This window comes from Taudactylus pleione, unplaced genomic scaffold, assembly GCF_031769625.1.
Source record: "Taudactylus pleione unplaced genomic scaffold, aTauple2 ptg000331l, whole genome shotgun sequence".
In the NCBI taxonomy this organism is placed as follows: domain Eukaryota; kingdom Metazoa; phylum Chordata; class Amphibia; order Anura; family Myobatrachidae; genus Taudactylus; species Taudactylus pleione.
The window spans coordinates 2,342,770-2,369,235 of NW_028284732.1; the positions used below are offsets into that span (position 1 = coordinate 2,342,770).

The 26,466-nt window shown below is 40.5% G+C and overlaps 1 protein-coding gene across 1 annotated transcript in view; it reads left to right on the forward strand.

Annotated features, from left to right (window-relative positions):
- Positions 1–26,466, forward strand: part of NGFR (nerve growth factor receptor) — a 96,132-nt gene that overhangs the window by 49,601 nt on the left and 20,065 nt on the right. The window contains exon 3 of the mRNA XM_088443579.1: positions 12,254–12,613. Coding sequence (XP_088299705.1) covers positions 12,254–12,613 — 360 coding nt within the window. The remainder of the gene's footprint in view (positions 1–12,253; positions 12,614–26,466) is intronic.

Genomic DNA, 26,466 nt, shown 5'->3' on the forward strand with positions numbered 1-26,466 from the left:
ATAAATTGTAAATTGATTAAAATCGACCTTTAGTAAATATATCCCTTAGTTCTTGATAAATAAAAGCATTCTATAGAGTCCTATAGTTTATTAAACTGCCATCCTTTCTGCCACTACCGTGTTGCTATGTTTCATACTGAAGATGTGCTATATTCTTTTAAACTCCCATGTGTTTGTGCCACTGCTCTGTCGCTTAGTTTAGCCAGCCAGCTTGCTGCAGACTATGGCCAATATTGGTGAAAACAATATTGCGAGCTTTGAGGTGGTCAAAATTTACAGGAAATTTTTGTTAATGTTATTGGTGTTAATTATACCGTAGGAACAAAAACAGGTCTAAATTACATAATGTTAGCTGTTTTTATAATTTTTTTAAAAGATATCCAAACACTTGAGGGTGGTTTTGCACATCTCTAATATATGTAGTCAGATTCACCCAGTCTGCCGCAGACATAAAGAACTTAAGAACCAGCACCCAATGCTGTACTGAAAAAAAGTGGAGCTTTAGGGGCCTATTCATTAAACGTAAAAATTCTGTGGAGATAATTAGCTTTAGAACTCTCATGGAGTTCTAGCTAATTATAGGTGGAATTCATCATTCCACCTCTCCATAAGTATTTATTCCGAAAAGCTGTCATTTTTGCGATGACAGCTTTTGGGAAATAGATACTTTTCCCTGTCTACACTACCTTACCGCAGCTGGAAACAGTGCTGCGCATGCGCTGTTAAATTCATTAAGCCATCGCGTGCGCAGCACTGCCTACACATGCGGTAAGTTTGTGTCCTCCCCCAACCCGCTCCCCCCTCCGCTCACCTTCCCCCCCCCCCCGACTTACCTGTCCACGCAGCAGCCCCCGGCTCCGTCCTGCTGGTCTGTCATGTGGTTTCCCAACAGACCACATGGCAGATTAGAAAAAAAATATATATATTTTCTTTTTCTAAACTTTCTTGTGCTCTGCTGGGGAGCACACATGTCCGACCAGCCTCCGGAGCCTGTGGACGGAGCAGAGCGCCGGAGGGACTCGTCGGGAGACCTGCACACGCAGATAAAGGTAAGTTTCACCTGCTATTCGCCACCTCACAGTGGCGAATAGTAACTGCATCAAATTCCGAAAATTGATAATTTTTGGAATTTGATGAATACCATAATTTCCACATCCCCATACTAATGTATGGGGAGTGTGGAAATTAACGCAGGGGAACTTAGCAAGGAGATATCTGTGATATCTCCTGTGCTAAGTGGCTACATGAATACCAAAATAACGTATTTAAGAAAATGTCCTTAAAAACGTTATTTTAGTGTTGATGAATAGGCCCCTTAATCAGAGATTGGTGCAAGTAATGTCCACCCAATGGCATCTGATTCAGCCATGCGACTGGCTATTATTAGGGGTAACACATAACACTGCTGGCCTAAGGTAGTGAAAATGGGGGCCAGCCGCTATCTGCAGGAGTTGCTGTGCTTACTGCACTTAAAAAGGAATGAGTAATAATGCCTCACACTGTACAAGGGATATGCATGAAAGCAAATTATTTTTGCCTCTAGCAGCACATTGTGTCAAGTACTGTAAGGAATTCCGGATGCCCTGTTGGGACTGTGATGTGCCAGTAGAAAAAGTATTTCCTGTACCTACTTCACTTGAAATTGAGACACAGACTAAATTTTCGACTTCCTAATAGCTTTTGAATTACAAGATTGTTACAGCATCTTGAGCTGGTTGGTTTCAGGATTAAATCATAAATCTGGAAATTTTAGAAGCCCTCAGTTGAGTGTTACATTAAAGAATAAATCTAAAATACAAATTACCACATATAAATGAGCTACTAATACCAGTGCTAACCCCTGGGGAAGTGACTGTTACCATCACCATAAAGACAGGGCCCCTGCAAATGGAACTCGCACAATTCTGCTATCTGGGGAATTTATCTGTAATATAATAGATTGGGATGGAAGTAATTTAAAAATGGAAAATTAAAGCTAAACAATAAGTTAGTTATGTGATTTGTGTTTTATGTAGAGGTGCAGTTGACACTATAACCTACCTGTATACGTTTTACAGGTTCCCCAAATGATTCTGTTCTACTAGGGAACTCTTCTCTATTCCTTATCCGTCAGTCTGTGACTAAACACATTATTACACTTCCCTTGTCACACGTAGCCCTGTCCTCACACCGTCACATATATGGGGTGGCTACAGTCTCCCACAAGACCAATTCACACCTCATCTGAACTCTTCTGTGCTGCTGTCAACATTACAGTAATCTGTATGGCTACAGTTCTGTCACTGCTCAATGCCAGTGGTGTAGAGATACGAGTCCTATGATGTGATTGTCTTTTTAAAATAGCAAACTACATACACAATCGAGTCACATTATTATGACCACCAGCTAATAGCCAGAGTAAAGGCCCCCACTCACGGAGCGATATATCGGCCGATCCGACGGTTTTGAACGATATCGCTGTTATATTGTTCCATGTTTGGGCATAATATCGCCCACTCTCCGCGCTCCCGTGGGGTCATCTGTCACTCCTCCAGATCTTTCTGCATGTTCAATTGATCTGTGGGATCAACAAACATTATGCAGGTGGGGGAGGGGGTGTTGGCATATCGGATCGCTCAGTGTGTGGTGACTGCCCAATATGTTGGTCGCCAGATCGGCCGTCGCATCGCAAGGTGTATATCGCACCATGTATGGGGCCCATAACTACCGTTTGCAGCACGGACAGCAGCTAGACGGGCTGGGAGTGACTCAATAAGATGCTGGTAGGTTGGCACAGGTATCTGGAGGCATGCTGACTGCAGTGCATCCCACAGCTGCTGGAGGGTGTGCATGGTGGAGTATCCATAGAGCGAACACAACGATCGAGGTGGTCCCACGGATGCTCAATTGGGTTCAAGTTCGGGGAATTAGGGGGTCAGGAAAGTACTTGGAAGTCTTGGCCATGCTTGTCCAACCACTGTTGGACATTTGTAGACGTGTGACATGTTGCATTGTCTTGCTGTAAGATCCCATCCCCCTCAGGGAAGACAATTGGGTGTACATGCTCTGCTCTGGGTTCATAACCAATTCGGTTGAGGATGCCTTCCACATGGATGAGTTGGTCCAGAGAATGCCATGAAAACAATCCCCAGACCATAACACTGCCACCACCAAATTGTGGTCTTCCAACAATGGTTGCAGGGTGTTTGTTCTATGATGTTTCTTGTCTGACACGCCAACTCATCCATTTGTTGAAGCAGAAAAGTGACTCATTGGAGAAGGCAACCCTTCGCCAATCAGCGGAGGTCCGATTCCAATACAGGCGTGAAAATTGAAGCCTTTTCCACCAATGCACCTTCGTTAGCATAGGTGCAGTGACCATCCGTTTGCTTCAGAGCCCCATACGTAGCAGGGTTTGCTTAACTATCATTTTAGACACACGTCTGGTGACCCCCAGGATCATTTTGATGGTATGCTGGTCCACTGTAGTGTGACGGTCGGCCCTCGCGCATCTTCGTAGCCAACATTCACATCTCACATCAATGGCACGTGGTGCTCTGCAGCTTCTATGTCGGTTATTCGCAATGGTGCCTTCTGTCGAGCCCAATACACCATCAGCACAGCGGCACGCAAGCAGTTCACAAAATACATGGTTTTAGAAATACTGCCACCCTTGGCCTGAAAGCCAATTATCCCTTTTTGCAACTCGGATAAATCGCCCCTTTTACCTATGACAGCAACGAGTGATATGTGTGCAGACCGCCTATCGCACACCTTATATTCCCACCAAGCCAGCACATGGCACGTGGCGTACTGCATGGGTTACGCTCTGCCGACGTCAAATATAGGAGGTGGTCATAATAATATGACTCGGCTGTGTATAAATAGGGTAAAAGAAAGTGAAGGTGTATACAGTATATTACTGCTGGCATAGTAGTTTCAATATTGACCAATTAATTGTCACAAAAAATATGGCCCTGTGTAGTGAGCACTCTCTTTAAAATTCTATAAGTAAACAGAGCTTTGATGAAAAAATGAAAGACAATGGAGGAAATGTTTTAAACCTTCTAGAATGGAGAAGTGGACAAGTGGATAATTTACCTGTAACAGCCTATCAGCTTCTACCTATCATTTATCAAGTAGATTCTATAAAATGATAGGCAGAAGGTGATTGGTTGATATGGGCAGCTTCTTCACTTGTCCACTTCTCCATTCTAAAATATTTACTACAAGTGGATAATTAACCTATAACAACCAATTAGCATCTACCTATCATTTATCAAGTATATTCTATATAATGATAGGCAGAAGCTGATTGGTTGATATGGGTAGCTTCTTCGCTTGTCCACTTCTCCGCTCTTTAGAAGATTTGAAACGTCTCCCCTAAAGTTGTTTTTTCTCAACATGCCAAAGACATCATGGGTACACTGTTACTGTTATAATATTGTTATAATATTGTGGGGTTTCTCAGAATTGTTCAAATGTTGCTTTGAAACAGCTTTGTAGCTAAGCTAAGAAGTGATACTATGTTATGACAGACAATGAAAAACCTGATGACCTAGGATAAAATACATAGTATAAATACAGTTTTGCTTTCTATACATAAAACAGTGTGCCAAATATTACAACATCTTGAATCACTTTACACTGTGGGAAGAAATCTTAAATGAGAACAACTAACAATGGCATTTGCCAGTTAACTGTCAATGCTTTTGAAGATTCCCATATGTTTTAAAGCGGGACAACTGAATGAAACTAAATTGTTTACATTGGAGGCAGCCATTTTGTGGGCTGAACTCAATATTCCTAAGAACTCAGGACTTGATTCAGAGATGGACGCTAATGCATTCGCAGCTGCGGTTTCGTACTGACAGCAGCTGCGAAAATATGCTAATAGTTCCAACGCTTACCTGAGCATAGGGACACCCAATACTGCCTTCTGATATCCATCCAACTTCACACTCCAGTGTAAATATTGGTACCATGGAAGCACATCAACCAGCCATGCAGCCCTTGCAGCAGGTCTGTCCTGTGTCAAATACAGCGGCTCTCCTGACACGCAGAGAGCTCTCATGCTCCATATGTGATCACAATGGCTAATTTATGCATGCCCATGTAACAGAATTTAAATGGTAAGACACACCTGTGTTTTTCTGACCACCCCCAATACCTCCCCCAAATGCTGACTACCGGGCACTCACTCTGCGAATGGGTTCTCTGTGCATGCAGAATCCCAAGACAATCGCAGCACATGAGCACTGTGACTTTGGTGCATGCTCAATAGCAAAAATTGCTCGTTCTATGTAAAAATCGCCATTGCATCTGAATAAGTAATTCCAGTTCATTAGAAACTAGTGATATCATTGAGTCAGTTTCTGTGCTGAATCAATACTCAGTTCCGTTATTCCAGTAACATACATAGTTCCTAGGGTATTGATAGGCTGCATTGTCATGAATATTGGTTTGGCAAACAAAATGGCTGCTTCAGTGATAACACCAGTCCCTAGCTATCCGCATTATGCGTAGGCAACAGGCAAACATGAGTCACTCAGTGAATAGGAAGTAAATTATTTATTTGTGCAGTAGTTTTTTGCAGAAACATATGGGATTTGTTTGACACAATAACACCTTATGAACTTATATTAGGACTGTAAGAGGAGATGAAAACCACAAGTCAGGTGTTTGACTATAATATGAGCTCTGTATTTCCCTGCTGACCTCCGCTGAGAGAAGGAGGTAGATTAGGGGGAATGGAAAAACAAAGATAAAGCTAGTTTAGACATTGTATTAAATATCACACTCTCACTGTGTCAGGATGACCGCCATTCATCTTGTTTTATATTAAATCATTTATTTGTGTGTGCATCTCCTTTAACAGACTTTTTTTTTAGTTTCTAGCTATTCTATTGCATAGATTTATAGACAGGAATTTAATTGTACATTACACCTCCTCTCTAAGCAATAACAACAACCTTGCCTCCAATATTTTCTTCCAGTAGGGAACCTTCTTCTATATGAGGGCTAATTGAAAAGTAATGAGACTGATTTTATTATTCAGAATCAGATGACTCAACAAGATCTGAACTTTTTTTCTTCTCAAAGTAGCATCCTCCACATTCAATACATTTAGACTGTTTTGTGACATCACTTTAGTGTTTCAGCTGTGGCATTTTTCAATTCATCATCTGTTGAGAACTTCTTTCTGCACAGTGGTTTTGTCAGGGTTGGGAATGCCAAGAAATCACAGGGCGTAAGTCCGAGCTATATGGAGGGTGTTCCAGTGCTGTCCCATTAATATTAGTTAGCGCTGCCAATGCAACAGCAACAATATGTGGTCAGGCATTGTCTTGGAGCAAAAACAACTGCTTCTTTAGCAAATGTGGTCTTTTCTTCCTCATGGCTCCATGCCAGGGCCGTAGCTAGGGTAGTGCGGCCGGTGGCATCGCACAGGGCACCACAGATTAGGGGGCGCCTGTTGGGCCTTTCAATTTTCTGTTTATTATCATTCTCACTTGTAGCTTCCTCTTATTTCATCCCCAGCATCTCCTGGCCTCCCCTATCTCTTCCCTGGCCCTTCCCCATGAGGCCATGGCCCTTTTTTGGGTGCATAATGTCCCTTTGAAAAATGAGGGGGGTGCCAATGCTCTTTCTGGCACAGGGCACCAAAAAGTCTAGTTACAGCTCTGCTCCATGCAAATGGGTTTTCAGGACATTTGCATAATAGTCACCATTATTTGTCAGTACATGGGGAACCCAGTGCTGTAGGATCATACTATGCACGTCAAAGAACAGCAGAAGCATGACTTTACATGCTGCAGGAATCGCACAGAATTTTTTGGGTGGAGGCGAATTTGCGTGTTTTCATACACTGGACTGTTGTTTGAATTCCGGATCATAATGACTAATCCACGATTCATCCCACATCACAATCGATGTCAGGAAATCGAGTATCCTCTCTGATATTCGAACAGTGTTCTTGCACAATTCAACTAATCGTCGCATCTGCTCTTCTGTGAGATTTCTGGGTGCCCACCTGGCCACACGCGATGCTTATTCAGTTCTTTTGTCACAATATACCTGTCATTTTGCAACATCTCCGCAGCTTTGGCAATGTTGACATCTGTAACCGCGGTGGATGGTCTCCCAGAATGCTGTTCATTAGTCACTTGCATATTACCCTCTTTGAAGTGCTTCCACTACCGAAATACGGCAGCACTGCTAATTGTTTCTCCACCGTACGCTTGCCGTAACATTTCCTGAGTTTCATTTCCGCTTATTCCAAGTTTAACACAAAATTCAATCACACATCTCTGATGTAATCCTCATCCGACATGATGAAACATACGAAAATCTTCCACTCGCTGTGACCAAACAAATAAGACTTCAGCAGTCCAACCGCAGGTTCAAACACATCGATGTATGAGCTTCACAATAACAAGTATAGCATTGCCACGTCTACCTATGGTACAGAAAAAGAGAGGCAGTCTCATTACTTTACAATCAGCCCTCGTATAACAGCCTTTATTCTAATTTTGTTTAACTTTACTAATAAAAACAAGTTACTTGGACTATGCAGAATTTCTGGTTGTTTTCCTTCCTTCCTGCAAAATAAAACAGTAAACAAAATATTGCAAAATATTGAACTCTTGCCCATAGTCCTGTGGGTGACCCATGAAATCACTTAGGGCTCATACACATGGCTGTTGAAAAACAACTCTTGTTGAAAACATAGATAAAACTTTGTACTTTGTACTGTGTCCTCGCTTTTGCCAGAATGTTGAAAGTGTGTTCTCTAGGCTCCCTCCAGTACAGTGTACCATGGTCCTGATGAAGAGTGCTAACATATGCTAATGCAGCAGGAGGCGTCTTGCGTAAATAGATGACCCTGCATGCTTGTGTGGTCCGCAGCTGCATCCGAGGAAGAACATCGGCCACCTGAGTAACCCTCAAGTTACTCAGATGGCTGTCTCAGAACTGTAGCCGAGGCCCAGATATCTGTGTCGCAAGACGCAGAACCTGGCCTCGGCACTCCCAGAAAACGGTGGCGAAACGACCCCGTTTTCAGGAATGTTGCCCGGCGCCAATCAGATCATATGTACATACAGTAATGAGTCTTCTCATAGAACTGTATTGTGTTCTACTGAGAGCTAACGCTTATGAATTCCGCAGGCAATGTTGACACTGATGTTAAAACAACAAATCTCATAAATGATTCATTATTATTTTTTTGAGATTATTAGAGAACAATAATGTGTAATGGGCTTTTAGAATTTATGCCTAACACTTAAAATTGACATTCGTGTATAAAAGATCTACACAATATATATAACAGGGTCTTCTCAAAATGTACCTTACTCCGATGGACAATATGCTGTGTTCTGCTGCTAACCATGGCATTTCCCAAAAAAAGCTTTACAGAGGAGTTCATGGAAATTCACTAAACATTATGTATGACCATTAAATGCAAACTGTAGCGCCTACAAAATGTTAAATATAATAAATAAGAATGAAAAAAAGTGTAATTACTCATAAAAACAACATAAAAAGCTTAAACAACAACTAAATTTAAACATTTAAATATCAATACATAGCGCATAAACTTAAACTACATTGTAAAAGATAAAGTTGAAGTATATCCACACCCGTCACTAGTAGCTAAAGCAACCCTACAACTATTAAGACAAAGGGGAATTTTTATAATACAAAGAACTGAAATGATAAAGCACAGCATGTCAGTAAATGCTTGCTTTTATATCACTGTCAGTGCCCTTTGCATTAAATGGTCAGTAAATGTAAACAATCAATATTTTTATTTATAACATTAGTATTATGGACCCGAATATACTGGGTCAACCGCACCACCTACCCTCAATTCCATAATCATTATTGGGACAACGATCCTCCTTAGCTCATGATCTGTCTCATCTCCAGTTCTGTTGCAGGAGACATCGGGGGGAGGGAGCTTAGATTTTTATACTATTTTATATGTTATATTCTTCTGCTTTCTAGACTGAAGTAGTTCTTGAGTCCACCTCTTAAACTAGTATTTACTGTTATATTATTGTAGAACCTAATGTAAGGAGAAGATAAACAAGGTCTACCCTGATGTCCTGTATCACACTTGTGTACAACAATTTGTCAATTGGGTATCAATGTATGATTGTGCCATTGTTCTGGTACCCCAAAAGAGGCAGTTCAAAATAGAATGTTTTACTGTAAATATATGACATTTAGTACTCTGATTTCTCAAAAAGCTAATTTTGGGATACCACCTGGGGTGTTGTCCTGTAATGTGTAGCCCAACTTAGGCAGATACATAACTACAGTACAAACCTGAGGTGCAATATCCCTTACAAATAAGAACCCCTGTATTAACTTTACAATCATTTTCTGTAATATTCCGGTTGATATCTGGTCGACAATAATAAAATGAATGTTTAGCAATTCAAAGTAAATAAAGAATATAGTAGTTCACAAAACATTAAACAAGTGTGAATGCCATACAAATAATAACATTTTAAGGAAAAGACATTTGTGAATTTCACTCATAACCCTTTGGCCAATCCCTCACATCTTTGCATTTAGGATCTACATGCTAACACATAACCTCTTCATTGGCTCCATTAAACGTGACCTTATGAAACAACAAACTGCATGCAAGCTACGTAATATTTAAAATATAAGCCACCTTTTTTCTGGCATAGTTAACAGTTGAAAACTATGGCTACAAGGAATTATCTTTCCATAAATGTGAAACAATCTGATTTTCCTCTTTTTCCTGGCACTATTATGCAGTGATACCTTTTATTCAGATTTCTAGTTCCCACACAGGATGGCAATGCAGACAACTGTCTCCTCTATTAAAATGGAAACGTATATTAACAATATCATATGGCATTTTATTACAATTTGGGACATGATTTAAAAGGGAATAATTTTATTGCAAGATGTATTAACCTAAATATTCCATGGTTTCGGATATGAAGACTAATGGATACTTGGATATTTTTTTTTCAGAAATTAGGCTGTGTTTACTATTAAGAACCGCTAAAATAAAAGTACAGTACAACAAGATCCAATATGAATATTATAACTCAGTAATAGTAGTAGTATATTAATACTTGTTTATAGTAATAATTTTTTATACTTTCTCTTTGGGATGTTTCAAGCTTAGAACATTTCTTTTTCATCATAGCAATTAATGTGCAGATATCCCATATACATAATTATATGTGTGTATGTGTGTATATATATATATATATATATATATATATATATATATGTTGCACTTGATTAGGTAGTAGTATTAACAGTTACTTATATAGCGCAGCATATTCCGCTGCACTTTACAATTGGGAGCAAACAGTAATAGCACAATACTGGGTAATGACAGACAGACACAAAGGTAAAAGGGCCCTGCTCGCAAGCTTACAATCTATAGGGAAATGAGCATTGATACACAAGGATAGGTGCTACTGTACCTATTGCATAATGGTCCAGCCAGATTGCAGAGGTTCCTGGTGGGCTGTATGACACAGAGGATGTGAAGGTGAAGAAAGAGAAAATATAAAAATAAGAGTTCATTTCATTTCATATCAAAATGTATTATCCAGTCATTAAAGTTAAAAAATATATACATCTCATTTACTTTTAGTTTGAAGCCTTTTTGTTTAAAATTCATGCTAATAGAGGAATTATCTGAAGAAACATTGTTAGTTAATTGTCATGTGTTCTTATTATGTATAAGTACTATTTGTTGCCATTTTGTTTATTGTCACTCTCTTAGTTGCAACTATATATTTATCTATTGTGGAATGCCTCCATAGAAGTCAGCAACATAGAAAACATGTGCAATAGGCACAAAAGCAGCCACATGATGGCACAGCAGCGTAAAACTGCATTTTGTGCTGTGCTGATTTCTTGCCTTATAAAAGATATAGAACCACAAGAGAAATAAGGGGGTTTGGGTCCAAATGAGACATTTTTGGGAGATGTTTATAGAAAAAAATGAACTGATACATATTGTATTAACTGTATTTCTGCCTTGTGCTTGTTGTCTTCAGTAAACTGCTTGGTCTTCCTTTGTGTACAGGATAATTACTCTGAGTCATACATGAGTCAGCCGGCTATAGCTATGCTTTGCCTGTTCTCCACTTGAGAAGGCCAAGTAGCTCTTTATTCCATCACTGGATGATGCGATAACATGGAATGTGTCAGACTTAGACTAGACCCTATATAGCAAAATATATGCTTCCTGTTTCTTAAGGTTGTATAGCCATTCATATATCTCCATGATCTTTGCATTCAAATGAAGTTGGCAATTTATTTAATAAGAAAAGCAAGTGTTTTCAGGCTAGTAACACACACACAACTTTTTGGTGTAAATACTTTTTAACTTATACATCAAATAACAATGGTATTTCATTTGTTTTATCAGGGGGCATCATTGTAAGGGTCCAATATATCAAATGGAGAAGATCCTTAAATCCAATGAAAATGGCTGTTTTCACCGGATTTAGGGATTCTCTGTATTTATATTTCCGTACAGGATGGGCATTGCAGGGGCTGTCATGTGAATGCCAACCTTCCTAAGAGATTAGTGTCACTAGACTCCAGCCCATAATACCAGAGTATTACAGCAGAAAGTACATGTCAGAGATGGGAGAACTGATTTTCTCATGAATGGCATCAGTGTTAACAATTGTACAGTACAGTGAGGCTTGCATCCAGACTGTATTATTTAAGAATAATTCCTCCCAGAACTGGATGTCACACGATCTGGATGTCCCTTCATGTCTTGCTCATGCCACCACATGAAGACTGTGTAGTCAACATCACGGGACTCTATTGGGAACTGTCCTTTGTGAGTTCCTGAAGGGAGGTCCAATGGATAAGGGCGAGGGGAATGGCAACGTGATTTGCATCATGTTCCCCTATACACAGTGATGTTATATAAGTGCGGCTGGACCATGATGATGCAATTCGCACGCTAATATCTCAAGGCCAATAAACTGGAATCCAGTTGGAAGATGTTGCCCATTTCTTGCCCTCCACAGTTTAAAAGTGGGGATACACTGAGAGCACTTATCTGAAAGGGTTTACAATAGGAGCTAGCATATTTTTTCCTTCACATACATAAAAAGCTAATGTCACTAGTGTCATTGACTTCCGTATATGATTGACTCTTTGTACATATGTTGTTATCATCAGGAAATTATCCATATATTTATTTTCAATAGCACAATGCTGACTGTCTTTCTCTCTTCCTTTACAGGTGTAACTTATTCTGACTCTACCAGTTACACAGAATCCTGTAAGGTGTGTACTGAGTGTGATGGTAACAAACGTATGATCGCACCCTGTGTGGAAACCGATGATGCTGTTTGTGCTTGTGCATATGGATACTACAAAAATGAGGAGAGTGGGGAGTGTATTCGATGCAGGACCTGCCCCATTGGTTATGGTATGATCCTTTCCTGCTCTATGAACCAGGACACAGTCTGTGAGAAATGCCCCGACTGGACATATTCAAATGTGGACAACAACATGGACCCCTGTCTACCATGCACTATCTGCGAAGAGGATGAGATCATGGAAACAGAGTGTACACTGACATCAGACACTGTGTGCTTCAGTGAGTATAAATGGAGAGAACTGAGATAGAGGAAGTTAAGCATTTTAGTTGTTGATGAACGTTGCTCCCAGAAAAGTTAAACAACATGTTACGTCATGAGCATTCTGGGAATTGTAATCCAGCGTCAGTGGAAAATGGAGGGCTAAAAATTTACTTTTCACCTATGCAAATTGGAGGCATGCCTGATGTAAGCCTTCCAATGATATACAAACCAATGACCTCTCTGATGTATGAAGCACTTAGGGTCTGATTCAGATTCGTACGCAATACAGCTGCATCTGCAGTCACATTGCATTCTCGGAAATAAATTCTGTGTTCAATGTTAGTCGCATTTATGTGTCAGCACCGCCCCTATACATACCCCTTGTGTGCCGTCATCAAAATTAGCACAGATTTACACCAGCCCTATTATTTGTGCAAGAGATGAGTCTGAAATCAGACGGATCTCTGTGCATGCCCCCCTCTGAATAACACGCAGTTCAGTCTACAAACCAATCTTAGACTATGTGAGAATTCAGTTAGTGCCCAGCTAGACTAATTAAGCTGCAGTTGCGTCTGAGGAGCATATGACACTCAATGTTGTTACTGCAAATGAGCAGTTTCTGAAAGTGGACCCATTTTTCAGATACTATAGAAGAAGCCATATTTTGGGGTGTAACCAATATGCATGCTAATGGTACTTATTGGGGACTCAATAGCGTCACTGAGCCATATACTAAGGCTTTCCAATCAACTTGCAAAATAAAAGCAGCAAGTTTCCTCATTCAATATATGTTTAGTGCAGAAAACAGAAAGGGCAGTAAACCAAAGTATAAGAATTGGTAAAAATTACGTTTAAAAGTGTAGTTTAAAATATAATTTTTGAACAATAAATTTTATAGAAAAGTAAAATATTAGAACACATTGAAAACTTACATGAGAAAGTACACTTGGGGTCAGTGATATAATATTGAGAATCGATTAGTTGAAAATAGTTGCATGAAAATCAGAAATCAAAATGAGCCCAAATAAAAAATTGTGGTCATCTCCTTTGGGATGGTGGGAAATGCCCATCGTACAACCTATTGCAGTGACAGAAGGCTGCATGCACAGCTCGCCTCTCCCTAATTGTAACATTTTGAAAACTTTGAACCAGTCAAATACATCAGTGTTTGTATGTGTGTATATATATATATATATATATAAAATAAAGGGGTACTCACCAGGAATTCATCAAAGACAGCATGAGTTTCAGAACGATATCGACGCTTTCAGTCAGCATGTGACTTTAATATAGAAGTATAACCTTTCACCAGGGCCAGCAAATACTTGCTATTTCGGACCTTTACTGACCCTAGTGAAAGGTTATACTTCCTCATAAAGGTCATATTCTGACCGAAAATGTCGGCATCATTCTGAATATGTGAGGTATCAATTTCTGCTGTCTTTGATGAATTCCTGGCGAGTGCCCCTTTATTTTTTCTATATATCTGGATCTTGAAAGAGATCAAAGTGGGAGACACCCCAGCCATTGGCATTGAATTGTATAGATGTGATATATATATATATATATATAGATATAGATATATATATATATACACCCACCTCTCAACTGTCCTGCTTTTGCAGTTTCAATTGCGGGGAAGTGTGCTGTTTGGGTTGGGAGATGTGCTGCCGCACAAAGCGGAGGCAGGCATCTCCGGGGCATGGGGCATAGAAAATAGCATATTTCTGAAAATAAAGCAGTCGGACCATGCCACTACCCCGCCTTGAAGACCTCCTATGTTGGAAGGTATGTAGATATATTTATGTGCATGTTAATAGTTGATATTTTAAGACTACGTGTATTTAGGATTAGTTATTTAAAGGAGTGAATTCGGCATTTACATTTGTAAGAATCACTTAACCTTTTTTAGACCAAAAGACTATTTCAAAAAGTTTTCAAAAAGTTAAAAGGATTACAGGTAATAATGAATATTCACTATATTATAGGATTCCCGCTAGTTTCTCCACACATTCAAATCAAATGTTGCAGAAAAAGCATTAATTCTGAAGAAATCTTGGCTTTTATATTTTGCCAAAACATAAGAGCTAAAACTATTTGGGATTCTTCATATTTAAACATTGCATGTCACAACAATCACTATTAGAAATACTGAAGAAAGATATAGTACTGGAGGGGCCAGGAAAATAAAAATCGCTCATTGTAATGATAGAGAGATTTTATATCTGGAAGTGAATCGCACATGCTGTGCATAACATCACCAGAAAGCACTGCCTAATATCAGATTTTGACATCCCCTCATAGTTATTTAATCATTTACTTTTCTCCAAAACATATTTCAAATAACACAAGAAGGGGACATCAGCAGTATGTTTTTTGTCCTTGGCAATTGCTGTTTCTTTTAATGTCTCTGTTTTCCTCTACTGACCAGTTGCGCAATATGACTTATGGGTATGATGTAGAGCTGAGTGGAAGTCAGCAGTAATTCCATACATGGAGCTAGTCGCATATCTTCACCCATATGCATAGTTGTGAACATTATTGCAAGCGGAATGCCCCTATATGTACGCTTGGTTTGATACCCGTTATCATCAGTACACATTGACACCCACTCTATACATGGTTCAAAAGATACCACTGGTAACAGGTCTATTTACACTTCCAGCCAACTCTGCAAAGTCCGTACTGAAATTTTCCGCAAATGGGCATTCATTCAGCTCTGCACCAGCCCCATGGTCTTCATTGATTTCAAGAGCGGGTACAGGCAGAATCTAAACATGCTGGGATAGACATAACACAATTCTGCATCTGAAGAAAATCTTAAGGCATGCTTATCTTCTGTATAGACCCCTACGCCTTTCCCAGATATCCTGGAGCTGAAGTTTCAGGGACATGCGTGGGGCTTTTTGGCATTTACTTGCAGTGAGGAGTGGAATCCAAGGACTCAAATCACCTCATCAAGGCCCCTCCTACTTAAAAACTAAGTGAAGTATGATTTGAGAGGGTGGGATACTCTGTTGGGAGTTTGGTGGTCTCCCTGAAATATGGGAATCTCCCATACTTTCCAGTAGAGTAGGGAAGTACGGTATGACTAAAGATCAAATATCAGGGAGATTTTCTAATCCTTGGAGAGAATAAAAGTGGAAAGATAAAGTACCAATCAATCAGCTTCTAATGCTGGGTACACATTGAGTCAATTTGATGGCCGACACGCTATAACGCCGACCAAGCGGCTGATGCAGGTAAGTATACACACTTACCGATCAGGCGCTTGACATGTCATTCTAACATCACAATTGGGTGGACATTTGAATTTGGCTGCCCAATTGTGATGTCAGTCCCTGCAGCAAGTGTACAGGCGGTTGGCAGGGTATGCAGTTGCGATGCCGACAGTCTAAATGCCGACCGTAGGCATCCCGACTGTCTAATCCCGGCAATGGTCTAATGACAGGCGTCGAAATCCCAACGTCTGTCATTTTACATACGCCTGGAGCCTGATACCCGGCATCCCGATCGAAGGCGCCGACAGCCGTGGGGGAAGGATTAGGTTAGGTGCTCCCAGGGGGGCTTAGGGTTAGGCACCCCCCAGGAGGGTTAGGGCTAGGCTAGGGGGAGGGGGTGTTAGGGTTAGGCACCCCTGGGGGGAGGTTAGGGTTAGGCACCCCCACGGGAGACTTAGGTTTAGGCTGCGAGGAAGGGGGGGGTTAGGTTTAGGCACTTACAGGGTGGGTTAGGGTTAGGCACTTGGGGGAGAGGTTAAGCACCCCTAAGGGTGGGTTAGGGGGGTTAGGTTAGTCAATAGGAATATACTTACCTACGTGCGTCCGGTGGTATTTCATACCAGTCCCGTTGGCAGTCCACCGGTACACACCACCAGATGCACCGATATATATGGATGTAACTACCATAGGTGCAAGGGGTACAGCTGCTTTGAGGCCCAGAGCTGATGGGGGACAATCTTCCTTGTCAAAGTAACATGTGTTATATACATTTTTCAACATTGAATGGTACATAGAGGCCCTTACAAACTTTTGCTATGGGGCTTTCAAATTCCTCATTACACCCCTGCTGATATATCTGCAGATATATCGGCCATCGGCTGTACTGCACAGTTGACGCAATATCGCTCACAGATATATAGGGTGCACACATCTATATATCGGACGGTATATAACCCAGTGTGTACCCAGCTTAATTGTAACTTTACAGGCTGTTTGAAAAATGACAGTTAGGAGCTGATTGACTGGTACTTTATCTCTCTCCAAGGCTTAGTACATCTACCCATACTCTGAGTTTTTTTAGGAATAAAAATCTGCAAACTAGATGAACATGTGATTAATCTACTGACATATTCTGTTTCTATGAATTTCTGTAGAAAGTCATCAAATCATCTTCCAATCCAACAATCCTTACTTTATTTTATATCAGCTATGGAATTAGAAACTGCAATGAAAGTATCCAATTATTGCTGTAGAGCTTAACCTTTAGATTCTGATTTGAAAATGTACTTTGAATGTGCACATACTTAACAATGTTAAGGTCCCTTTGTAAAATTAGATCGGCACCAATTATATGTTGATTGTTTTCTATCTTTCGCCACAGAATATCTAGTCTGAACATAACCTAATGGGCAGCCCTGGGGCACTCCTAGCTTAATCTTCAAACAGAGAAAGCCCTTTGATTTTTTTGGAAAAAAACTTTAACCAAAAAAATATGGTGCACTATGCTAAAGTCTTTGATTTGATGATATACTACAAAATACAGCCCTACTTTCTGATGCTTATCATATTAAAATTACTATATCCTTATATTCTAAAGTGCACATGATTGTTGTAGACAGATAAGATCTGCTACTTCTAGCTACAATCCCTATTGTGCTTAAAATATTTTTTTGTTCTCACCGGCAATAGGACTTTTTTTTTACTTTGTCCAATATACCAAAGGATTACCACTGCCAATATCGCTAATCTGTTGTCAGTATAGCTTCCCTAAGTCTTTGCACGAGGTATCCAATTTAACAAATAATGTGAAGGTACTTGTACCACCGCAGTTCTTGTTTTGTTATCGCCAATTTCACACACATATGCATATGCACAGAAACTGGTATGCCGGAGCAGTAAGTTAGTAAACAGTAAGTTAACCCACAAGGCCGTAACTAGGGGTGTGCAAGTGCTGCTGTCTTCCAGGGAGCAGGGCCCTGGGGCAGCACCATCGCTGCTCCATGCCATCTGCATTTGGCGCAGCCTGCAGAACTACCTGGAGCATCCTAAAGCTTGCCGATCCTCCGTCCTATCTGATGATTGGTAAGTGCATACTCACTTACCAATCGTCGGCCAGATATGCCGTGCCTGACGTCAGAACTGGGAGGGAATTTACATGTGCCCGCCCGGTTGTGATGTCAGTCATTGCCAGCCTCTGTAGCAAGTGTACTGCCCATGGGGGATACCCCAAAGTGTGTTTGAGCATCTATTGATGAGTAATTTCTCACCGTTCTAGTCGTACCTGTTTCTTGTAGTTTTCCAAGCCACAGCAGAGAGGCAGGTGGTTCCCAAACAACGACACAATAATTGACACAATAACTAAAACAGTGTTCACTTTACTAAGCTGGAACTCTTCAACAACTGTAGGTCTCCTTAAGCACACAGTTAGCAACAACACTTAAATATATATCACAATATATAGTACAATATAATATATTATGCAATACTTTACATTTATATCACATCACCAATTCTCAGGAATTACTACTTCCAGTTACTAAGTTGACAACCATACATTATCTTGCTGTACTAATAGTTAACATATAAGATATAGGCAATGTACCCACACAATATAATTATAACTCTCTATCAAAAGAATATCCCCTGGCCAGTTTTAAACGTTGGTGCACATATATGGGAAATCTACTACCCGGGTTATGTGGACTCCTTTGTAATTATGCTCTGGTGAGTATGGGTGACATTAGTGATTGTCCTCTGGTAATGCAGATTTCATTAAACACAGCGAGTGAGGGCTGCCACTGTCTGTGCTGCTCTGTATAGGTATAACCCTCTCCTGAGGCACAGTTGGAGCTCAGCACTATCTATCTCGGCAATACTCACTGACTCCTTGTTTTCAGCTCAGCACCACATTCAGGCTGCCAGTCTATGGAAGCCAGGACTCTTATTAGTGTCTTTACAGGGTCTGCCTCCAGTTATACAGCCACCTCCCTGTGTCTGCCTTGATGTGCAGTATGCTGCAGGGACACAACTGGATGCCTGTCTGGCAAGAAGGGGTGGCCAGTCTTAGATCTCAGCTCTACCTGGTCTGTACCTCCAGAATCTCCACCTCACACAATTCTGGTCTCCATCACACTGCAGCGCTCACATCCAGCCATTATGTCAGCCATCCTGTCAGCAGTGCAGCTCCTCCTTCCCTAGAGGTTACCTCAGCTCTCCTCTGATCAACTACCACCTCCAAATGTTACTTGCATTACCACCTGACACACTCATGTGACATTGTGCTCCTGACCTCTTCAGCAGCTGCAAAGGCTGCTGGGAGTTGTAGCCTGCCTGTGTAATGCATATACATGTCAGCGCAATCCACAGTATCAGCGTAATACTACGCATAGCGGGCTATTACACATATACACAGCACAATGTGCAGATATATGTTGGCCAGTGCGCACCCAGCATTAGGCAGTATTCAACTTCCTAGTGCTGGCAGCCTTGCCCATTTGGCATGGCATGATGTCACGGGTCATGGCAGGGTGGAGTAATACAGTTTGGCATAGAGCCCTGCTCTGGTGCTGTTACCCAATGCCCTGCTCTGGATCTGCAATGCCGAGTCAGCTGAGTACTGCTGAGCTGTTCCAGCGATATTCTCTAGGTAAATTGCAGAGATAACTGAAAATGTAACAAAAAAAATCACCCATATTACTGCATTTTTTATTGTAAAACTATTAGTTGCCCAACTGTAATACCCATAATACTCTGCTCAGATCAGGTAATAATATATTGGAGAACACTATAAAATTATGTGGTGTTCCTTAGACCCAGCTCTTTAGCTACTACCTATTTACTATTAGTCCTACTTTTTGTTTAACCTACTTTTCTTTTCATCTAATACAGGAGTTGGCTTACTTTAAAGTAATACCAGTAAATGTTACAGTTTGATAATTGAAAGTTTTCTCATAAAAAGTTATTAAGATATTTTGGATTTCTTTTTACAGTTTGCAAGTTTTCATCTTTACTTACCAAGAGTTTGATATGACTTTTGGGAACTGAGTAACTGATTTAAAGAAGCCATACAATAATTTTGGGGCATATTCATCATTACTAAACTTTCCCTGGAGGTAATTGGGTTTAGAACGTGCATGGAGTTCTACCTAATTACCAGAGGAATTCATCATTCCTCCTCCCTATAACTATCTATTCCGAAAAGATGTCATTTTTGCGTTGTCTGCACTACCTTACCGCAGCTGGAAACAGTGCTGCGCATGCGCTGTTAAATTCATTAAGCCAGCGCATGCGCAGCACTGCCTACACATACGGTAAGTTTGTGTCCCCCCCTCCGCTTACCTGCACCCCCTCCCCCCACTCACCTCCCCCCCCTTCAGCACTTACCTGTCCACGCAGCAGCCTCCGGCTCCGTCCTGCTGGTTTGTCACATGGTCTCCCAGCAGACCACAGTACAGATTAGAAAAAAAAAAAGTGTTTTTTTTTTCTAATCTTTATTGTGTTCTGCTGGGAGAACACAGTGTCCAACCAGCCTCCGGAGCCAGAGGACGCACCAGACTGCCGGAGGAAGATGCTGAGGGACCTGTCCAGCTGGAAGCAGGTAAGTTTCACCTGCTATTCGCCACCTCACAGTGGCGAATAGTAACTACATCAAATCCTGAAAATTCATAATTTTCAGAATTTGATGAATACCATAATTGACGTGTGGAAATTAACGCAGGGGGACTTAGCAAGGAGATATCAGTGATATCTCCTGTGCTAAGTGGCTTCATGAATACTAAAACAACGTTATTTAAGGAAAATGTCCTTAAAAACGTTAATTTAGTGTTGATGAATAGGCCCCTATGTCTTTAACCAGAGATGTGCAATTAGGGTTTACACTGTCACCAGTATCACTCTGAGAACACTACCTACAGTAACTCAGTCATCTGTAACATTGCACATTTATCCAAAGCACAAAACCCAATGCCCAATCTCTATTTGAACATAAGACATCTATATAATAGATGGTCTCCTTCAGTAGACATATATCCTGTTTCCTTAGGAAGAGCTGCTGCATTATACAGTCCTACCCTTTCTTGTTTTTAAACTATATTAAGGTGAAACACAATCAAAATTATCTGATAGAGGCCCTGGACAATGGAAATGTATCCCTCAAATTAAATTAATATCTTGAATATCATATGTGGTTATTTGGAAAAGAAAAATCACTGATTTAAGCAGCTAAAGATTAAGGGGCAAGTTATTTAAAAATAATAATAATAAAAATTATTAATAATAGTAATTAGAGATTTGCGGTTTGGTTTTCCTCAAATACGAACACACCCGAACTTAGGGGCTCAAAGTCAAGTCCCAGTTCGGAATCACTTAGGGGTTCTGAGTGGAACAGTCCCATTTCAGATCTGCTGTCATTTTGGAACTCGGATTTAAAAATTGAACTCAGGTTTTGGATTGCACGTAAACCGGTCCAAATGACATGATTTTAGCTGTTTTTATCGATTTTTAAGGGATCCAAACCCGAACCAAAACTGAATCTAAAACAAAACACTTTGCCAAAACCAAAACCTGATGATGAATTAAAACCAAAAGCAAAACACGGGAGTCCATGCACATCTCTAATAATAATTATAGAGCACTGCAGTCAGACCAAAATTCTAATGTCTTCTGGCATCCTTGATTGTTTAATTAATACAATCTATTCACATTAAAATAAACATACATATAATTATTCCTAAAAGCTAAAAGAAGAACTATTTTATTGCTGCATGGACTGGAGTTACCTGCCACTAGTGCCTGCAACGCTGGAATAACTTCTGCGCTCCTGCAAATCAGAATTAACATCCCATTCGTGGGACAGTGAGACTGAGACAGGTTCCTCGAATTGGGAGATTTCCGCTGAGAAGGGGATGATTGGGAAGTATGGAAATATTCTGTAGTGCAATAGTGGCAGGAAATATATACAGATATTAATATTCATTTTCTGCTCAAATTAATCACATACACCTATATATAGAAAAGCTACTTCATACAGACATACAGTAAATGAAGCATACAGTCTACAAACATGCATGCTTAGTATCTTGTACAGATGTGTAAAATCGAAGTCGTCACACTCATGTATACTCATAATGGCAGAATATCTATGCTAAAAGATCAAGTTAAAGCTCTGGGTCTTCTGTCTGTGACTCATTGTTCTAATTACTCACAGTGACCTTATTGTGTGACACAACTGAGACAGGAAAGAGCCTGTGGGCATCCTATACCACAACAGGACCATCTCTGTCCTACACATCTTTACTCAGAATACTCTGCAGGCGGAGTCTTTTGCAGAGTGATCGCCCGCATACGCTTTGTAAATGTGTAGTTTATTTCTGTATTAGTCTGGAGAACATATATATATTTTTTCATGTCCCCAGTACGGCCATGTTCTGTGTTCCCCTGTTCCAGTTCTGATTATGCATTCCCTTCACAAACGTATTTTCCTGCAATCTTTAAATGCTCATCTAGATGAGCTTCTTTTCAGAAACAACTTTCATTGGCTTCCAAATGTAAGACATCACAGCTATGCCACTGTTAAAATTGAGTTAGCTTGGGACAGATCTGACAATATTTTGCTATTAACATAGGTGTATCTCTTTCTGTTTGAGTAGTTTCTGAAAAAGCATTAGTCTGGACAAAATCAGATTCATATGTCCCTGAAACTTTCTCTATATGTTCTATTATCTCTGGACTTTATAATGATTATTGAATTATTTTTTTGAAACTACAAATTCAATAAAGCTGTCACTTTGGAGGTTGTTGCGTCCTATGGCAACAGTGCCGTGTGTGATGTGCCTACATTCACTTTCTTAAGAGCAAAGTGTCACATAAAATAAATGTTGGTATGCTGTAAGGGGTATAGTTACTAAAGTGCAGGGTTTTAGAAGTGGAAATATTCCCCATAGCAACCAATCAGCTTCTGGCTAATATCTTCTAGAAGGTGGTAGGTAAATGTTAAGAAGAATCAGATTGGTTGCTATGGGCAACATCTCCACTTCTAAAAACCCGCACTTTAGTAAATATACCCCTAAGACTTCTACAGTATTGATTTCTATCTACACTATGAAGCCACAGCTGTTTTAGCTACACACTGCACTCAGTGAAAGACTTCCCCAGTATGTATGGTATATTAAGTTAAATATTTCTACATAGACTATTCCTGCACTTCATACACGCTAGCAGCGCATTCCATTGCACTTTTGGCATGTATCTTAAAAGCGGCTGGAAAAAACTGTTGTCTGTGCGTGCGGTTATTCACAGCTGAGACAAGGCATTTCTGTCTCTGAGACAGCTATTCAAAATTGCCCTTCCCACCCCCCAAATAAAAAACACAAATCTAGATGAGGACCCCCAGCTTCCCTTCTGGTATTTTCTTTTATCCAAAAGCAGCACAGTAATTAAGCAGTTGATAAAAGCAAACTTCATAAAGGCTCAATATGTAAAGCCAAAAACATAAACAGTTTTTGTTTGTTTTTGTAGCCATGCCTTACCTGTATTGTCAGGGGGCTATCTAATGAATCAATGATCTCTTCTATCTGCGGATGTTTACACAGAGCCTCCACCCAAGACTTTGTCAGTCGGCTAGATTTCCACAATACCATTAAATGTACTGGTACCCTTACTTGTTGAAAAGCTAACTTAATACCGTAGGTATTTGTTTGTGCACTTAGCTTATTTAGTCTCAGATGCAAGCAGATGGCCATTTTGAAGTACTTAATTGTCTCCAGATAGAGTTCTATGTAATAAAGCTGGACGAATTTCTTCTGTTGGATATCGGAATCTAATGCTGGGTACATAGTGGCCGACATATCGGTCTTTTAATTGAATGGCCAATATAGCGTGTGCATGTCAGCCAGTGTGTACAGGCGATATGTATTTGAACGACGTTGTTCACAGACATATCACATCGGCTATGCAGTACAGACGATGGCAAATATATCTGCAGATATATCTTCTCATCGTGCTGTGTTTACGGGCGGTCAGCCTGTACACTTGCTGCAGAGGCCAGCGGGGAGGGGGTTGGCCAGAGGCAGTGATGGTTGTTTAGTGTGTATGAACAACCATCATCTGCTGATATATCTGCAGACATGCCTTTCCAGTGTGTACCCACCAGGGTGGCTTTTATCTTTTAACGTAGACTGACTCTGCATTAAGGTATTGTTATTAGTGTCTCTCTCTATATATAGATGTATCATTAGAGCTTGTAGATAGGTTTGTAGATAGAATAGTAAAGTAATTATAGCCCAGTCCAGGTAAGTATTGTATAGTATAGTTCTAGTTATTATAGTTGTACTCAGAATCTAGTCTCTGAAGGTTTAGTGAAAGCTTCTGGTACACTTGCCTGTGCATGTCCTTTGTTAATTAAGATATTCTGTATAGTGCTTTATATAGTAGTTATGTACTAAACGCTCATCTATGATTCCGTGGATGGGGCCAGTGATTTACCTAGATCATATATGTAAAGTAAATATTGTAAAGAAATGGATAATTATGAATGACAAGTAAATATGAGTATAATGTTGTTTATTAACCTGGCAGACACAATGCTCCAGTGTAAAACAACTCAATGGTTAAAATCCCAAGGAGTGGTAGTTGTTTTACACTGGAGCTTTGTGTCTGCCAGGTTAATAAACTACATTATACTCATATTTACTTGGCATTCATAATGCTACATTGTATGTACGTATTTAAGAAGATGGATTAAACTATATATTTTTGAAGACTGGTGAGTGCACCCCTGTGTTCAATCTCTCTCTCTTTCTCTCTCTCTCTGTATATATATATATATATATATATATATATATACACACAAGCAAAGTAAGTTAGTGCGCTATTCAGTCCAGCTTACACCAGTCTTTTTTTGTGGAACAACAAGTCCCAGGTTACTTTGATACTTTCCACAGCTTTGTCCACTTGCACTTAGGTCACATGAGCTCAAAGACCAGCGGCAACCGAATCCACCGCTCGAGTAGATAAAATCTAGAACCGAATAAGATAAAGGGGGCGCATCCCTTCCACATGCGCTCGACTCAGAGGGCTTGGCTTGATGCTGATGCTGAGACGACCTTATGTGGAAGTAGCCACTTGCTTTTGGTAATCAACCCCATGTTTTTTTTACTTGTGGTGGTCTAACCGCCAAACGTTGGTACACGCTTTGAATATCTTTGTTGTATGATTGCTTGTAATAAAATGTTTTGATGCACGATGGTGCGCCCCCTTTATCTTTTTATATACATATATATATTTATATATATATATATATATACAGTATATATTGTGACAAGAATCACATAGACCAGGTAAAATCCATCAGTAGCTTTATTGCTCACCACAGTCAGGTATACAGGATATGGCAGTTTCACAGGCAAGATGTTACACAAAGTCTTTCAAACAGCAATATTTTCTTCAGTGGACTCGCAGGTCCAGAATCCCTAACACTAATCACCCCCAGGCCTATAAGCTGGGCGACTATCTCACCGTCAGGCTCAGTTTCCCCAGTGTCTCTGAAGTTCTTAAACCAGCCTCACACAGGTGTCTGTAATCAGCTGCCTTTCCAGATTCTGATTGAGGCAACACCTGAACTGGACATTACACATTCCTAATGCCTTTGCTCTGCCAAACCTGGGAGATCTGGATATTCCACATTTACTTCATGTGGAATTATACTGACCCTGTCACTATATATATATATATATATATATATATATATATACTTTTTTGTTAGCAATCTTGTACTGTACCGCTCTTACTGTATATTTGATAATTAGACTCTCTGATGTAAAAAGCCAGCAGGAGGCAGCAATGCTTAAGTCTAGCCCAGGGGTCAGGAAACTCTTTTACCCTTTACCCCAAAATATATTTAGATATGCCAACGTTACCCCCTTGATTTGAAAGGAAGGAAATCGTATAGTAGTACCCCCATATAATGCCCCAGTAGTAGTGCCCCCATAGTTATGCCCCTGTAGTAGTGCCCCCATATAATGCCCCTGTAGTAGTGCCTCCATAGTTATGCCCCTGTAGTAGTGCCCCCATATAAAGCCCCTATAGTAGTGCCCCCATAGTTATGCCCCTGTAGTAGTGCCCCCATAGTTATGCCCCTGTAGTAGTGCCCCCATATAATACCCCTGTAGTAGTGCCCCTATAGTTATGCCCCTGTAGTAGTGACCCCATATAATGCCCCTGTAGTAGTGACCCCATAGTTATGCCCCTGTAGTAGTGCCCCCATAGTTATACCCCTGTAGTAGTGCCCCCATATAATACCCCTGTAGTAGTGCCCCTATAGTTATGCCCCTGTAGTAGTGACCCCATATAATGCCCCTGTAGTAGTGCCCCCATAGTAATGCCCCTGTAGTAGTGCAACCATATAATGCCCCTGTAGTAGTGACCCCATAGTTATGCCCCTGTAGTAGTTCCCCTGTAGTAGTGCCACCATATAATGCCCTTGTAGTAGTGCCCCCATAGTTATGCCCCTGTAGTTGTGCCCCCATAGTTATGCCCCTGTAGTAGTGCCCCCATAGTTATGCCCCTGTAGTAGTGCCCCCATAGTTATGCCCTTGTAGTAGTGCCCCCATATAATACCCCTGTAGTAGTGCCCCTATAGTTATGCCCCTGTA